At 46.0% G+C, this 18,374-nt stretch overlaps 1 protein-coding gene across 1 annotated transcript in view; it reads left to right on the forward strand.

The window, feature by feature from the left end:
• The window catches only part of UBXN4 (UBX domain protein 4), a 63,185-nt gene that overhangs the window by 39,380 nt on the left and 5,431 nt on the right, over positions 1-18,374 (forward strand). The window contains exons 6-12 of the mRNA XM_060257225.1: positions 2,597-2,693; positions 7,651-7,705; positions 8,739-8,903; positions 9,440-9,567; positions 9,926-10,028; positions 11,154-11,285; positions 11,463-11,665. Of these exons, the coding sequence (XP_060113208.1) occupies positions 2,597-2,693; positions 7,651-7,705; positions 8,739-8,903; positions 9,440-9,567; positions 9,926-10,028; positions 11,154-11,285; positions 11,463-11,665 (883 nt within the window). The remainder of the gene's footprint in view (positions 1-2,596; positions 2,694-7,650; positions 7,706-8,738; positions 8,904-9,439; positions 9,568-9,925; positions 10,029-11,153; positions 11,286-11,462; positions 11,666-18,374) is intronic.

Genomic DNA, 18,374 nt, shown 5'->3' on the forward strand with positions numbered 1-18,374 from the left:
GTGGCTTGTAAAAACTTTTAGTGCAACCGTGAATATGAAAACAGTAAAGGTTGCTGCAAAGAAATAAAAGCCCTGACACAACTAGCTATACGTTTCCTCCTAATGCCAAAGACCACCTCCTTTGGGTGAGGGATCTCTCCCCAGATGCAGCCTTCTCCAGCACAGCCTTTAATACAGGCTTCCCTACAGCCTCTAGGCCTCACTAGGCTAGGATCGTGACGGGTTAATTCCATGTGAAGTGAACCATCACTATTTATAATCCAAGAAGGAACACAGAGGCAATAGAATGTGTTTAAGCCAGTTTTCTCAGGACCAGGAAGTACCTCAAAGTTTCAGATCAACATCTTTGGGAGAGCAATCAAGGAGATAAGCCAAATGCACCGTTTCCCTGTCCAACTAATAGTTCTCCCTCAAAAGGGGTGTATGAATAGTGATATTTTACAATGTTCTACCATCAGAGAGGTTCTTGTAGGCTTCCTAGGTGGTTTTTGTAGCCCCTTTGTAAATTGGATATTTATTTTAGTAAATTTCTATTCCACCCATTCCCCGTAGGGCTCAGGGCGGGGTACAACATATAATAAAACAATAAAATACAATGAAAACATTTTAAAACAGACAACTCAACAGCACTCAGATTACCATGACATCACATATTGCCCAGCCTAGCCTTCTCACATCATGATATCTCATAGAGATGGCAGTTTTTATTCCATTTCCTAGCACAGATGATAGTGCTGGCTGCGGAGGCCAACCAGATCAAGAATAGACGCCCGCAGCCTCAGCTAAAAGCCTGGCAGAACAGCTCTGTTTTACAGGCCCTACGGAAGGCTAATGCCAGGTAGGGCCCGGATCTCAATAGGGAGCTGATTCCACCAGGTTGGGGCCAGGACTGAAAAAGCCCTGGCCCTAGTTGAGGTGAGGCAGGCGTCTCTTGGGCCGGGGACAGCCAACAGATGTTGGGAGACCGAACGTAACGATCTCCTGGGCATATATGGAAAGAGACGGTCCCACAGGTATGTTGGTCCCAGGCTGCGTAAGGCTTTAAATGTTAGCACTAGAACCTTGAAGCAGATCCAGTACTCAATGGGCAGCCAGTGCAGACTGCGGAGCGCGGCTGAATGCCCACCTGTAAAGGTGGTGCAGTCAGCAGGTGAGCTGCTGCATTCTACACCCACTGCAGTTTCTGGATCATTCTCAAGGGTAAGCCAGCACAGAGCGAGTTACAATAGTCTAGTCTGGAAGTGACCATTGCATGGATCATTGTAGCCAGGTCCTGGGGGGATAGATATGATAATGTAAGAAACAGATGGGGGTGGGGAAGAGGAAGAAGAGAGAAAAAACTTTTAAGTATTGAACATTTACTACAACTATCATATCTCTGCCCCCAGGACCTGGCTACTATCAGGAATTGGTTCCAGATGCAACCTGAGATAAAGTATGACACACACATCCAACTTGACAGAAAGGGCTACGTAGAAGGCAGTGATTTTTATCAAAAAATCTTTTGATAAGTCTCAGCAGTTGGAAAATCTCAGCAGTTGGGAAAGTTTCAGATGCTAGAATCTGAAGGGTATCCTCAGAACACAAATCCTTAAAACTTTTAACTTTAGTAAGTATTTTAAAGTTACTTCACCACCATCCCAGTGCCAGGAGAAAAAGGAAAAACTAAATTGCAATTAGCACAAAAGGAGCTAAGTTACTTAATAACTACTAACAGGCAGAGGCAGACTGAGTAGAAGCTAAGTAGTTGATTGATAATTAAGTCAGACAATAGCCTGGCCAAGTGTTGTTAATTACTACAACCAGCACAAATCTGGCTTAGCTAATTAGATAACAATTTTAAAAATCAAAAGTATGGAACACACAGCTCATATAAAATATAACAAACAAACAAACAACCCCACCCATACACACACATAGTCAAATGAGCAAATATGTGCATAAACTCAACAGGCATAAGGTACACACTTAGAACACTTGTAGAGACGGATTACAGCCTCATCACATCCTGCAACAACGCTCCAGAACGCACCCCATGCTTGTTTCTAATTAGTGATCCAATCTGGATTATTAATACCTTGTTTCTGTAGCTGAATTTAAACTGGTTGTAGATTTTCTGGGCTGTGTGGCTGTGGTCTTGGCATTGTGAGACCTGATGTTTTGCCAGCAACTGTGACTGTCATTATCTTGTGGGAGTTTCCTGGACTGTGACATGCTCCCACAAGATAATGACTCAGCTCTACCCCACCTGCCTGAGTAGATATAAATTACCTGCTTACCAACTTCTTCTCAATTTGACCCAGAGGGAACTCCAGTTTTCTGGGTTATACTTCTGAGGATGCCAGTCACAGTTGCTGGCGAAACATCAGGTCTCACGATGCCAAGACCACGGCCGCACAGCCCAGAAAATCTACAACAACCAATCTACTCCAGCCATGAAAACCTTCAACATATTGAATTTTAACTGTTCATGAATTTTGTAAGTTTTTTACAGTAATCATTTTTCTCCTTTGTTGTTGTTGTAAATGTTCAATACTTAAAAGTTTTTTTCTCTTTTCTTCCTCTTCCCCCCATCTGTTTCTTACACTATCATAAGCTGAAATAAATTCAGTCCAGACAAATTTGCTTCCTGAGGAAAACGACAGAAGAGCAGAACCACAGACTGTAGATGACCTCACTGCCAAAGTAGAAAGGTTTGTTTGAGGATTTTTTTTCTTTGCTGCTGTTGTTGCAGATTTCATCACTTTTCTTTAAAAAGTTGAATTTGGCAAAAATGTCATGAAACACTACAAATATGTCTGCAGTAAATATTGTCATAATTGAAACAGTACTGTTAATTTTTAAAAAACGTAATAAAAAAGTATCACCTGATATTTTTCATGTCTCTCGGCACTAGTTCTTGCCGTAGTTCAGGGGGCAGGAGAAAGAATTAAGGGGAAGGAGAAGATGAGATTTAGTGGCAACCTTAGTGTAACATTTTGAGAGCACCTGAATTGTATCATGTACTGCACATAACAAAAATGAAAGAAATCCCTGTCTAAGCGAAAAAAAATCCTGTCTAAGATATGAGGTCGGGAGGGAAGGAGACATAAACAGTTACAGTATTGTACAGACAGTAAGATGGGAATGAAAGCTTAATTTTTAAAAGGTTATAAGGAAAAAGCACTCTGCATATAAGCAGAAGGAAGCAAAAAGTGAGAAAAACTTTTTTTGTGGAAAACTGGATATGCAAAGGGGGCAAGGGAGAAGTAAAGAAAGAAGTAAAGTTGTTGGTTGAGATTCTGAGATCCTTTTTTTAAAGAGTCTAATAAGGAAGCCTCATTCTAAAGGAACACTACAAGAAACAGAACACAAAACTGATTTATATAGGCTACCATACTTTTAAAATAAAAATACTTTTGAATTTACAAATATCATTTTCACAAAAATAACCATTTTCAACAAAGCTCATTGTTTAGCAATACATCATATAAATAACTAGTTATAATAATAGACGTGTTTCGTGTTGCCACTTCATCAGCATTCTTAATGTCTTCTTGTTGAGCTGTATGTAATGAAGGAGTAAGCCAGTCTCTTTTTTTAAAACTGCAAAGCCTTCCATTTCATTGCTGGCCAAAAAATTCTCCATGGATACTGGCTACAAGCACTGAGATTTCATGACAGAACCACCTTAAAAATACAGATAACAATGCTCTGGTAAAGTTTGTTATTGAACTAATATGGTGCATTTTTAGGACCCTGGTATGAATTCAAAACTTTTATCTCCAAATTATTCAACTATTACAGGGAACATATACTCCTAAGACTCCCCCATTGTTGCAACATACTTTTCTATATGGAGCAAGTCTTGTTTTTTCATTCTGAAGGCAGGCAGCCAGTGTTGGGAGGAGGGAAACTAGGGTTAGAGAGAACAAAAGCAATTCATTGACAGAGAAGAAAGGCAGCTGAACGATGGCTTGCCACCTGAATTGTTCAGCTCAGCTCAGGCATGGAACTGTCATGCATTGTAAGTCCTCTTATCTGTCAAGCCAGTATTTATATTTTGGCTTCAAACCCCATTGCTCTTGAAGACCTTTTTTAAAGAAGAATTTAAAAGATATCAAAAATAAAGCAACCAGTTCTTTACTGGCAAACCTGTTATGGGCACATGTACATAAGGCCCCCCCCACCACCACCAATAACTAAATAGCAAGTAAAACAAAATAAAACTGATGAAATTAGAAAATTCTTGTGGTGACCTTCATAGTTTCTTTTATTAAGATACAGGTTTAACAAGAACAAAAAAATGCTACAGATAACAAAAATGCCAAATATAGTTTTAAAAATGATGCATAACATAAATCACTCCACAACACATGTTGTATGCATTGAAGTAGCAATAAAACTACCACATGTCCAAAACTGTCAAGCATGCAGTTTCAATGACGAGTCAAGTGGATACAAAACTACGTTTATCGATAGACTGATACGCTTTCTTAAGACAGGTTCTTGAGAGTGATACAGATAATACATTGATACAGTTCTTTTCAGGCACACTTCAAAGGGTTCCTAGAGGTGGGGGCTAGGAATGCTCTCTAACACATAAACTATCATAAATGTCTACACTCTTTATCTTGTTAGTTTCATTTCTTTCTACTCTACTTCACAGCAATAAGCAGGAAAGGGGGAGGGGTAAGAATAACAGAGTCAAGCTACTTAGGTCCTCCCTGATACTTCACAGGCCAACTTTATGGAGGGCCAACAACCCATTAATTACCCTTGGAATTTTACCATGTTTGACACAAAACAGCCAAATAAATATGTATGAATTCAAATAAAATTTGATTTAAGAAATATCAACATAAAAATATATAACCACAAATGAATACTGTGCTTGGCTGGTTAGATTGGGCTACAGATTGTATATGGGTAGAAATTCTGAACCTTTAAGTATTTGTAGTTCCAATAACTTTCTAGAACTGTTTTTAGAATGTTGCTGTAAAATTTACAGATGTGGGTGTTTGGGGAAGGTTTGTGAGTGTGTGTATTGATGCTTACCTGCATTTAACTATTTAAACTAAAACTTATTCCAAATAGCCCAGGAATGCAACTCTTGGAAAAGAGTTAGAATTTTGTTAAGAATCACCATATACCAATTCTGGCATTTCTTTAAAGGTATCCTCTGACATATATCTTCTATTCCAGTGTTTCCCATTTGCAGGGTCGTGACCCAGTACCGGGCCACGGAAGCCTCACTACCGGGTCACAAGAAAAGCCAAAGCTAGCCCCGCCCCCAGCAAAGCACGACCTCTTCTCTGCTTCCTTCCTTCCCCTGTCTCTCTGTTGTGCAGAGAAAAGCTAGCCTTGAAGACTGACACAGGCTGCAAAGCCTGAGCTCTGTTTGGCTTCCTTCCTTCCCCCATCTCTGTGTTATTCAGAGAGGAGCTGGGCTGCCTCTTCTTCCTTCTCCCCCCCCTCCTCCCAGTGTTTGAGAGAAAAACTGGCATCTACTGGCACTTTAGACCCATGAAGTGTTCTTCAGGGTATGAGCTTTCATGTACCTTGCAGTATGTTCTTTTTGGGAGATTTCCCCAGGAGGCCTGGGCAGTAAATAAGGAGGGGGGGGGTGTTTTTTCAGCTGGGAGGGGCGGGGAGTGGGCATTCCAGTAGCTATTTTTTTTTTACCTAACGGTCCCTGGGCAGACTTGTTGCTAGCTGGGGTCATCTGATGGTAAGGCTTGCAGTATGTTCTTTTGGGGAGATTTCCCCGGGAGGCCTGGGCAGTAAATAAGGAGGGGGGGGTTGTTTTTTCAGCTAGGAGGGGCGGGGAGTGGGCATTCCAGTAGATTTTTTTTTTTTTACCTAACGGTCCCTGGGCAGATTTGTTGCTAGCTGGGGTCATCTGATGGTAAGGCTTTTTTTCCCCTTTTGTCCCCCCCCCCCTTCTTTCTTTCCCTGCAACTGATGCTCTGCCTGTATTCTTGGTGCTGGGGGGGAGGAAGCAACAGTGGGAGGGCTTCTAGTGCCCTGGCCACACTGGTGGACACGCTGGTGCTTTTTGGGCATTGTATGAGAGAATTTTGGACTGGATGGTCCATTGGCCTGATCCAACATGGCTTCTCTTGTGTTCTTTTTTCCATGTTCTCTTTTCCTTTCTTTCCATTTCATTCTTTCCCTTTCTCTTTCTTTTTTCCCTTCCATTTTTACTGGATGAAACTTTTCTCATCATCACACTGTTGTTGCAGACATAGGAGCTCTGCCAATGAAAAGTTGGCACCCCCAGTTGTGGCCAGCTGACGTTTCTATGAGATTTCTGTGTGAGTGAGTGAGAGTGAGAGGTGTGGGGCAGAAAGAGATGGTTGGAGTTTAGTGCTGTATATCTCAACAGCACTGAAAGTGATGGTATTATGAACTTGGCACCATTTTACTGGTCCTGCTTTTAAGAGCTGTCTGACACCAAAATTAAACTACTCCTGTAGATATTAAAAAGGATGAAAGAAGTTCACTGGCTAAATATCTGCACAACAGGTTTCTTTTAAAGGCATGGGAAACACAGCCAGTAAAAAGCTGCAAGCCCCTCATAAATATCCTTTTTGGGATAACTGCAAAAAAGCTTGTATGAACTTCATATCACTTGAAATTAATTCATTAATTGCAGTACAATCCTCTGCTACCTTTCACAGCAATTTCCCAGTGTTTCAGCTATGGAAAAGTATGAAAGATAGCTGTCAAAAGATTTTCTTGAAAGCAAGCAAGCTTGGTTGTAGCTTGAGGCAGCATTCCAGTAGTAGCAGCTGAAGGAAGGGCCTACTAAATGTGTCAGCATATTTTGAGGTAGAGCAGCTGCCAGGGCCCAATGTTGGTGGTACACAGTGCTGGCATTCCTGATGGCAATGGCAACAGCACTCCCAACTGCATACACTGGCCAGTGCTGTTGAAGAAGGGGTGTGTAGGTGATGCAGGCAATTGAACCTGGGTATTAGGAGTGCTTGCAAGCTGGAGAAGAACACACAAACAGATAAGTGTGTGGAGGTGGAAAGAGAGGACTGCCCACTTTCCAACCCCATTTTGGCTCCGCATGAGTTTCAGAGAGATTTTTCTGAAAATGAAATTACTTCAGAATAGGCAGGTTTGGGGGAGTGCCCTGGAAGTGACATCACAGGAAAAGATGGTGTTTTGGTTCAGTGTGCCCCGGAAGTGACATCACTTGGCCGTTTACCTGGAAGTGACACTACAGGAAATGACATAATTCCTGTCTCCCGGCTCCACCCTCAAAGTCTCCTGGCACCACCCCTGAATTTTAGCGGGCCACAAAGGAAAAGTGTAAAAATAACTGGGCCATGGGAAAGAAAAGTTTGGGAAACCCTGTTCTGTTTTTTCTCTGACATTCATGGTGTATCACATGTACAAGGAAGATAGTTATTGCTTACAAATAGTACATTATGAGTGATTTTATTAACATGAGTGAGAAACTGATATTCTGTAATTAAAAACATCATAAATATGTTCTACCCAAAATTGGTTTCCAGAAGTGAAATTGCTTTATTTTAACATTATTTTCCATAATAGAATTTGCTTCACATTTCTGGAAGGCCAAGTGTAAACATTCTTTTTTGTGACATGTCATAGTATAAGTTTCTTCCTTAGTTTTTGTATGCATTTTTTTTTCAGAATAACAAAAAAACTTGAACAAAGACAAGAGGAGAAAAAGAAAGAAGAAGAACAGGTAGAAGGTTAACTTCAGTTTCTGCATCAGAGTTTTTTCTTGAACAAAAATCCTATTTAAAGCAAACTTTAAATTAGTCTGCATTTGCAACATATCTGTCTGTATTCTACTGTGATCAGTGGGTTGTATTCTAGAAGTCTCTTCTGAGCTGGAACCTGCATATCTGCAGGTGTGTCTCTCCCAATATGATTCACTGCAATACCTGCACTCATATGCCCAGAGCCTTTTGAATGTGCCACACTGTGAATGGGTAAGATGGTAGCTATCCATCCCCATGGGTTTTCTGAGGTGGATGACATTTCACTCTAGGAATCTCTATGAATGTTTGTTTATACTCTGAATTCTCAGGGGTTAAACTCAAGCTGCCCTTTACAGATCATCTGGTCAAGAAAGAAAGAGAGATAAGCCTCCCCCTTTCCACTTTCTGCTTCTGAATTCCAAACTACAAAGTTTGGTGAAATAGCCATTTTTCTGAAAATGAATGCACCCAAGAGGAAGAAGGGAGAGGCAGGTCAGGTGTGGGCTTGAGAGCATCTCCGCAATGGGGACCTCTTGAACCTTAGAAGTTATTTCTAGTTTTTTCCTTTCTCCACATGGTGAGGTAGTAAATCCTATTTATGAAATGATATGAGTGATAAAGTTAGTAAAGTGACCTCTAGCAGCTTAAGCTCTGGGCTAGTAGAGGACCTGCAAAGTCATTTTACTGCAGAGTTCAGAAAGTTCCCAAATGAATATAATTCCACAGAATGTGTAGAATGTAATTTTTGGGAGGGATTTTTCTGAACTGGGTTGGTGCATTTTTATGGCTTGTTGAAAGTATAATGTTTTTATTAAATAGAAAAAAATATTCTTCCTTGATCCTTTATGAGAAAGAGGAACTGGAAATGAAGGAGGGGAAAACAAATCCTGCCACTCTGCCGTGCATTCTTCCGGTAGAAGAACCTCCCATTCTCTGAGGAATGCACCACCAGGAGTGGAAGAATGCAAGCCAGTGTTTGCTTAATGCCTAGGAGATGTGTAATTTTATATTTAGAAAGAAATCAAGAAAGAAATTGAAAGAAGAAAAACTGGAAAAGATATGTTGGAATACAAAAGAAAACAGGAAGAGGAAAGGACAAAACGAATATTGGAAGAAAAGAATAGGGAAAAGGCTGAAGACAGAGCTGCTAGGGAACGTATCAAACAGCAGATTGCATTGGTAAGAGTTCAGTTGTGGATAAGGTAGAATACAGTACATCCTTGAAAGGATCACTAATTTACTAGGAGATGGACAAACTGATTCTAAATGCACTTCCTCAGAAATAGGTGGGTGGATATTTATTTATCTATTTATTGGGGGGGATCTCATATGAGTTGTGATTTCAGTCATTTTATGGCAGACATCCATATGATTGAGGTTTTGTGTATGAATGGTTCAGCGCATGGGGCATTATTTCAGCAGTTGTCAAAAAATCATATCTGCAAAACATTGGCACACATTTTGCAACTCTCCCCCCCCCCCCAGAAGTCAGCATAAAATCACCTTGAGATGGCCAAAAAAGTGATGAATATTTCAGAATATGCACTCACATGGGAACAGAATAGGTAGAAACAGGAGAACTAATTGTCCCTTTCACTATGCGACGGGGACATTAATAAGAAATGTACTACATTATTACATTAAACTGAATTTTGAACTTTGCCCCAACAGAGCCATCATAATGTGTGCCCTAATATATTTGTATTTTTATGAAGGATCGTGCTGAAAGAGCATCTCGTTATGCAAAGGCACAGGAAGAAGCAGAAGCTGCAAAAGCTGCTGCTTTCCAAGCACAACAGGCGGAAATGGAAGCCAAGAAGGAAGCTCTGCAGCTGGAGAGAAGGTGAATTGTTTTCATTCCTATTCAATCCCAAAAAACCTCCCTAGTTCTGCTCTATTATTTGCTTTTTACCAGTGGATAATCCTTGCCATCTCATACTCAGACCATGTCAACTGCATTCTCTTTTGTCTCCTCAGCCTTCTGTTTGGTTTCTCAGCAGAGAATATATACTGTAGCCTTGCACATTACTAGAGCTACACAAGAGTCTGAAATAATCTGACTCTTGAAATGAAAGCAAATGATGTACTATTCCAGTGTAACATACTTGATATTTGAATTTAAGATTTTAAAAGAATTGTGCAGTCCACTGATGTGTCTTTAAAATATCATTGTAATCCTTAATGTGAAATATCTTCCCTAGTACTATAGCAAGAATTCAGTTTCGCCTCCCAGATGGATCATCCATTACTAATAACTTTCCTGTAGATGCTCGCTTGGCAGAGGCTCGAAAGTTTGCTTCCCAGGTAAATGAGCACTGGAATAAAGATGGTGTAAAGATGGTGTGGTGTACTAATAAAGCAAGCCGGTAGCCTCTAGAACAGAGAAGTGTTTATCACTGTATCTACTAAAATAGTTAAACTGGCTGGCTTTGCTGTGTGGATGATGAAACCAACATAAGTGGTTCAAAGCAAAATAAGGGTCTCTATTTATTCTGGGTGATTTCCTGGGTATGCAGAAAAATGATAGTGCTGATTACCCCAAAAGGCGGGTGGATTCCAAAAATGGCTGGAGAAAGGCTGGAGAAACTTCAGAAAGGGCGTGATGTTGAGAGATATCAATTTGCAGGTGGGGAAGGGGGTGGGTGGAGTTGACCAGAAACTGGGGCAAGAATCAGCTTGCTTGAGTGTGTGAGCATAGAAAATCTTGTGGATTTTATTTATTTAATGCATTGTTATCCTGCTTGGGGGGATATATATTGCTCTACTCACCTCCACTTTACCCTCACAACAATCCTGTGAGGTAGGTTGCAGCAGTACTCAGACGGTTCCCATTTGTCCCCCACCACACCCCTCCGCAGTTCTTCACATGCCCCCTGGATTGCGTTCATCTGTTAGGAAAGAAATTAGCCAGATATTATCTAAAGGCAGTAGGCAGAATATAAATATTTGTAATAAATATTAACTGTAACCCATTCATAGAGAACATGCTGGTATGTGCTACTAAGAATGTCAATTTAAATGAAATTATACAGTTGTACAGCTTTGGTATCAGCCTGGTAACAAATTAGGATTCTCCAGTGTCCCCCAGATGCTCCAGAGAAGCCTGAAATGACAGATCCCTATGAAGACTCAGAAAACAGAGAAAAATGGCAAGCAGGTGGCTCTAAGCTATGGAGTCTTGTGAGCAAAAATTCTACTTTGTAAGCTCCTGGCATTAAAGTTGTGAGCTGCTGCATCAAAGAGTGTGCTCTGGCACCAGCTGGCTCACACTACCTTGGCTTAGAGGAACCCTGGTCGTCATTAGTCATATGTATGTTAAATGCTTTTTCCCTTTTAAAATAATTTAAATGATGGAATTTACATTGGAAAGTCTAGTGTTTTCTCCTATTTCTTTGTGTCTTAATATTTAACTACCTTGTGTCATTACAGACAGTTGGCAACACATATGGTAATTTCTCATTGGCTACAATGTTTCCCAGGAGGGAATTTACCAAAGATGATTATGGCAAAAAATTATCAGAATTAGAACTCGCCCCAAGCGCTTCAGTAGTATTGTTGCCGGTAAGTGTATCTTATTAATAAAGATCAGAAGTATTAAAACATTTAAATTGTATCATGGACAGATTGTCTTGGTGCAGCAAGAACACTGTGAATAAACTCCTGTCTGCACATAGTACAGTCTGTGTCCAATTTACAATTCATAAATTGATTGTGTCATTTTTTTATCTTCATAAATAGGCAGGAAAGACAGCTACAGCAGCTGTGCAATCTTCTGGTGGAGATTTTTGGAAATTGCTTGGCACAATCCTTTACCCATTGATAGCTGTTTGGCGATTTATTAGCAACTTCTTGTTTAGCAGTCCTCCTCCTTCCCAGACTTCAGAAAGACCTCATCAACAGGAACACTCAAATCCTTCGTCTAGCACTACAGAGTCAAGCAGGTACCAATGCATTTACTAGCATGTTTAGTAGAAAGGTAGACCAGGGACTTCAGATCTCTCCTGGCTTAGATGAGGTTATACTGCCATTGAAAAGCCAAGTTCACAGCTTGGGGGTACTACTCTCACAGCAGTCACTTTAGAAAACCAGGCAGCTGCAGTGGACTGAAGTACTTTTCCCAGCTTCTGCTGGTGCATCAGCTGCGTCCATTCCTGGGTCATCTTGCCACAGTGATCCATGCCTGAGTCAGGGCTAGGTGTCAGGAGCATGGATGGGCACAAACTAGGAAAATGAAGGTTTGTGGCATGGAAAAACTGCCCCCCCCCCCCCACACACACACAGGCCAGAGACACAAAACTTTCAGCAAGTCTCCAGCTGACTCTCCTCTACCTGCCCTCCATGTTTGGTAAGTATTGGAATTAGGCGAGGGGGTGAATTACAACCCCCCAAAGCAAGTGTCCCCAGGAAAGTGCTTTGGGGAAATCACAGCAGCAAGTTCAGGAGGAGTGTGTCAAACAGCCCTCCTGCAAGGTAGAGGCATCAGACTTGCAGACCTCACTGGGATTCCCCTCTACCTGCCCTCCAGGTTTGGTGAGGATTGGCTTGGGGGGGGGTGAGTACTGCCCATCTCATCATAGAGATTGTTGCCACAGATGAGCAATCCTTGGACCCAGGAGGTGGTCACCTACCTGCCTCCCCCTAGTGACGGTTTGGGGAGGGGTTGCCTGCCATACTCCCCCTTGGGCCTGGGAGATGGTCACCTACCCACCACATCATTGTGGAAATGGATTTTGGGGGAAGCTGGTCCTTCCCCTCAGGCCCAGAAGGCAGTCACCCACCCACCTCCCCCTGGTGGCAGGATTTTGGAGGGGTGACCTTCCACCCTTCCCCTTAGGCCTGGAAGGTGGTCACCTGCTTGCCTCCTCATTGTGGAGATGGGTTCTGGGAGTGGCCAACCCTTCCCCTCAGGCCCAGAAGGTTGTTACCTGCCCACCTCCACATTGTAGACATTGTTGCTGTAGATGGGGTAACCATCCACTTCTACATGTGGATGTGTCAGAACTCAAGAACGTCAAACGGATCCCATACTTAGTTACAAAGCTAGGATTTTATTGAAGAGAACTAGGTACTGGAAAAGGCAAGATAACAGTAATGGCGAGAGCCAGCATCAGCTTGATTTTATACACGTAAAGCAAACATCTCACAAAGCCACAATTCACATCTCAGGGCGCAGCTGTCTTCTCACCATCACTATCAGTAGAGAGGATGCCTCCCTACTTCGAAGGCCATGCTGTTCGGCTTCAAAGGGTCCCAGTGTGAGAATGTGCAGAGACAAGACATAATTCATTCTACAGCCCCAAATATTTTGGATACCAGTGGGGCAAGGTTAATTACTATCCAGGCACTCTGGGTTAAGCAGAGGTTACAACATGGAGTCAGTTTGGTTCACTTACAATACAGCTTTAAGGCACAGTAAAACTACCATACAGCATTGGTCACATTATAGGGGACCAGCAGCAAAGATACAAGTTCTGACATACTGCCCCCCCTAAGCGCCCCCTCCCGCGGGACCGACTTTGGGCTTGTGCGGGTACAGTAGGTGAAACTTTTTCAGCAGTTGCGGAGCCACTACATTCTGAGATTCGACCCACTCGTCACAGCTCGGGGGGAAATGTTTCCACCTGATCAAATAATACAGTTTCCCCCGTTTGACTCTGGAGTCCAGGATCTCCTGGACTTCATGGTGACTCTGACCCCTCACTGTCGTCGGAGGGGGCGGTGGGGCCCTGGGATGGAAGGACGTAGCACCAGGGTCTTTCCGAAGCAAGCTGCAATGAAAAACAGGATGGATCTTACTTAGAGACTTGGGTAGTTCGAGTTCTACCGTTACTTTATTTATTACCCTTTTGATTTTGAAAGGTCCGAGGAACTTCAGGGCCAGTTTGCGACAGGACTGAGGAAGGGGGAGGTTTTTTGTGGACAGGAAAACTGTATCCCCCACCTTTAGGTCCCACTCCGGAGAGTGTTTTTTGTCAAATTGTTTTTTGTATGCTTTTTTCGCTTCTTCCAGGTTTTCCTGAATTCCCTTCCAGCCTTCACGAAGTCCCTCCCACCACTGTTGGCACGATGTGGGTTGGGATGGGCTAGCTGGGAGGGCGAGCGTGGGGAACGGCTTGCCCTCGTAACCATTGATGATTTGAAAAGGGGAGGTTTTGGTTGAGCTATGGAGGCTATTGTTGTAGCCGTATTCTGCAAAGGGGAGGAGGTCTACCCAGTTGGACTGTTGGAAATTAATGAAGCAGCGGAGGTATTGCTCAAGAAGGCCATTAACCCTCTCCGTCTGTCCGTCCGACTGGGGGTGGTAGGCAGAACTCAATCCCTGCTCAATACCAGCCAGTTTGCAGAACTCCCGCCAGAAGTTGGCAACGAACTGTGTCCCGCGGTCACTAATGACCTTGTCTGGGAATGAGTGTAGGCGTACAATGTGAGTGAAAAAGAGCTGGGCGAGTTTTTTAGCGGTAGGTAATTGTTTGCAAGGAATGAAGTGAGCCTGCTTTGAGAAGGTATCGACTACGACCAAGATGACTGTTTTGCCCTGCGAAGGCGGGAGCTCCACAATGAAGTCCATGGAGACTACCGACCAAGGTCGGGTGGCCGTAGGGAGGGGGACGAGGTGGCCCGGAGGTTTGCCCCCCCTCCGTTTTGCCATGAGGCATGTGGGACATGAGAGTACAAACTCTGAAACATCTTTTTTCATTTTCGGCCACCAAAATTGGCGGGTGAGCAAATTGAGCGTTTTAACATAGCCAAAGTGGCCGGCCAAGCGACTTGAGTGGCAGCGGTCCAAAACCTCTTTCCTGAGCGGATCGGGCACATAGATTTTTTCATTATGTAACCAGAGCCCGTTCTCGGCTTTGACCAAGTTGGGGGGGCGGTCAGCCTCTTGTTTGTACTCCGAGAGGAATCGAGAAAGTAATTCTAAGTCCGGTGGGTCGGTCTGTTTGCCGGAGCGGGTGGTGACCCCCCCCCGCGATGGCTGAGGGGGAAATTAGCGAGTCCACCACCTCCTCCCTAAGACTGTCATGTTGGGGCAGGCGGGAAAGGGCGTCCGCTAAAAAGTTCTTTGAGCCTGGGATGTGTTTCAGCACAAAGTCAAACTTTGCAAAGAAGCCTGCCCACCGGATCTGTTTTGCAGTCATTTTGCGACGCCCAGTGAGGGCTTCCAGGTTTTTGTGATCGGTCCAAATTTCGAAGGGGACTCTTGCTCCTTCAAGCCAGGAGCGCCAGGTTTTTAAGGCAAACATGACTGCAAACGCTTCTTTGTCCCAGACTGACCAGTTTCTTTGTTCATTGGAAAATTTCCTGGAAATATAGGCACATGGTCGGAGCGCTCCATCCTCCCCCCTCTGCATTAATATGGCTCCTACAGCGGCGTCGGAGGCGTCGCATTGGACCACGAAGGGCTTTAGTTCGTCAGGGTGCGCTAGCACGGGTTCGGAGGTGAAGAGGCGTTTTAGCTCAGTGAAAGCTTTTTGACAGTCCGGCGTCCACGTTAGGCGTGCGCCGGGTTTTTTAGCCTCGTCACCTTTCCCTTTGGTTTTGAGGAGTTCTGTAAGGGGGAGCATGACCGTGGCGAACCCCTTTATGAAGTCGCGGTAAAAGTTAGCGAACCCGATAAAACTTTGTAACTGCTTGCGGGTTCGAGGGGGTTCCCAGTCTAACACCGCTTGGACCTTTGCGGGGTCCATGGACAATCCCTCCCCCGACACCCGGAAGCCCAAATAATCAAGTTCGGTCTTGTGGAATTCACATTTCGACAGTTTGGCATACAGTTTGTGTTTACAAAGGGTGCTTAACACTTTTCTGACCAAAGGCACATGAGACTTTAGATCTTGTGAATAGATAATGATGTCATCAAGGTACACCACCACCCCCTTGAACAGGAAGTCCCGCAGCACTTCATTGATAAAGTTCATAAAAACGCCCGGGGCTCCCTGTAGCCCAAACGGCATGACAAGGTACTCAAATTGTCCCAGTGGGGTGTTGAAGGCTGTTTTCCATTCGTCCCCCTCTTTGATGCGGACGCGGAAGTACGCGTCCCGGAGGTCGAGTTTGGTAAATATTTTCCCCTTTGCTACAGTGTTTAACAAGTCCTTTATCAACGGGATCGGGTAGGCGTTGGACATGGAAATCCCGTTTATCGCACGAAAATCTGTGCAAAGTCTAAGCGACCCGTCCTTTTTCTTTCGGAATAGGACGGGGGCGGCATGGGGGGCTGTGGCTGGTCGAATAAAACCACGCTTTAGATTTTTGTCCAAAAACTTTCGGAGTTCCGCCTTCTCCGCCCAACCCATGGAGTACAGTTTCGCTTTGGGAAGCTGCTGCCCGGGGATTAGCTCAATGGCGCAGTCTGTAGGGCGGTGGGGCGGTAGTTCATCCGCTTCCTTCTCGCTAAATGCCAGTTTTAAGTCTCGGTACTCCTTGGGGATGGAGGCGACTTCCTCAAGTGTGAGGCACGCCCGCATGTTTTGGGGGGGGGCGTGCGGCCCCCACTCGGGGCGCCAGTGGTGATGCTCGCACCTCCAATCTGGGAACCGGACGATCTGTTCCTCCCACCTTATGTCGGGTTGGTGGCGGGCGAGCCAGGCTGAGCCAACTACCACGTCGAAAGAGCAGGAGGGGGCAATTACGAAAGTTTCAATTCCCCAATGCTCCTCGGTCCCTACCGGGACCGCCTGAGTTTCTAAAACACATGGTTCCCCCCTCATGGGCCCCCCGTCCATTTGCTGAAACTGCATCGGTTGTGGCAGGGGCGAAGTGGCTAATCCCAGCGCCTCAACTAGGCGGGGGGTGATCAAGTCCCTGTTACACCCTGAGTCGATTAGGGCTCGGGCGTGCATGAATCTCTTTAGGTTCGGGTTTAGGAGGGTAACGGCCATAAAAAGTAAACCCCCAGTTGCTCTCACCGTGAGGAGTGCCGGCTGTTGCTGGACCTGCTTTGCGGCACCCATTAAAGCAGGTCGCTGTCGTTTCCCGCCGACTCGGTGTCGTCCGACTCCTCGGTCGACTCCTCGACTGCCGCCAGGCTGGTGGTAAAATCCTCGTCAGTCGCCAAGGAAGTGGCGACGGAGCCCCGACTGGGCTCCTTCGACCGGCTGCTCTTCTTCTTCTTCGGGCCCGGGGTGGTTGGCCGCGCCGTGGGTGGCGTGGATCCCGCTTTCCCAGGGCAGTTAGCAGCAAGATGATTTGGGTCCCCGCATTGGAAGCATTTGCGGGCGGGGGACGGGGTGGAGGTCGTCGGGGCCTTCTTCCCTTCAGATTTAGTTGGGGTGTGTTTGGCTCCCTTTCTCGCTAGTTGCTGTCTCCTCATCCCCACGTGTTGGAGGTTGGTCTCCACCTCCCCGGCCAGTTGGATCCAGCCGACCAGCGTATCGGGCCTTCCCTGACTGTAACAGCGGTCGAGGATGCTCGGATTCAACCCGTTGATGAACGCGGTGTATTTCATGACCTCGTTCCATCCCCTTGCTGCCGCGCAGTACCCCAGGAATTCGGTGGCGTACTCGCGGGTGGAGCGGTTGCCCTGTTCGATGCGTTGGAGGGCAGCGACCGCCTTCTCTTCCCGTAAGGGATCTCCATACTGGCGGAGCATCGCGTGCAGGAACCCTGCCACGGTAGCTAATTCGGGCTTTCTTCCCATGAAGAGCCCCACGTACCACTTGCGGGCCGCCCCTCTCAGTCGAGACGCAATGTGGTACACTCGGCTGGCTTCGGTCGGGTAATCGGCACCCCAGTGGGTGAAGAACGTGTCGCACTGGATAGTAAAGTATTCCACGTCCTCCGGATTCCCATCGAACGTAATCTTCAACTCCCTTCCCCGTCCCTCGGCCCCACCTGGCGCTCGCGGCGCCCCAGGCGGCGGCGCTGGGCCCGGTATGGCCGGCGGGATCGGGACGGGTGGCGCAGGCGGCGCCGGGGCGGCTGGGGCCCCTGGTGCAGGTGGCGCTGGCGGTGCCGGAGCCGGCGGGGCCGGAGGTGCCGGGGCTGCTGGGCCCACCGGGGCCGGCAGCGCCGGGGCGGCCGGAGCTTGCGGGGCGGGGGCCGGTGGGGCGACGGGCGGCTGCCCCAGTGGCAACACTCCATACGGTATCCCCAGGACCGCGGTTTGCAAGGTGCGGAGCTGGTCGTGGATAGCGCCCAGGTTCTGCTGCATCTCCTCGGCCATCGTCACGCGGGAGCGGTGCACGTCGCCGTGGATCTCCCGCACCCAATCGAATAATTCGTTGCGGAGGGTCCGGATCGGGTCCTCCCCCCCTCGGGGCTCCGCGCCCTCCGCCTGGCCCTCGTCGTCGTCTCCTGCCCCTCCTTCGCCCAACATGCTTCGGTACCGCTGCTCCGCGGCGTCGATGGCTGCCGTGGACTTCCGTGGGCTCCAGGTTCGCGGAGCCGGGAAAGCGGCGTCGACCGAGAAGGGCGCTGGAACCTTAATTTTGCGTCGGACCCCCGTCACGTTTGGGTCGAGCGGCGGGTCCTCCGATGGGGTGGTGGGCTCTCCGTCGTCTGGTACTTTTGCCGCCATCGGGCCAAGCCTCCAGTACAGATAAGCCACGAACAATGGGATTACTGTTATAATGTCAGAACTCAAGAACGTCAAACGGATCCCATACTTAGTTACAAAGCTAGGATTTTATTGAAGAGAACTAGGTACTGGAA

Source organism: Heteronotia binoei, chromosome 16 (genome assembly GCF_032191835.1).
Source record: "Heteronotia binoei isolate CCM8104 ecotype False Entrance Well chromosome 16, APGP_CSIRO_Hbin_v1, whole genome shotgun sequence".
In the NCBI taxonomy this organism is placed as follows: domain Eukaryota; kingdom Metazoa; phylum Chordata; class Lepidosauria; order Squamata; family Gekkonidae; genus Heteronotia; species Heteronotia binoei.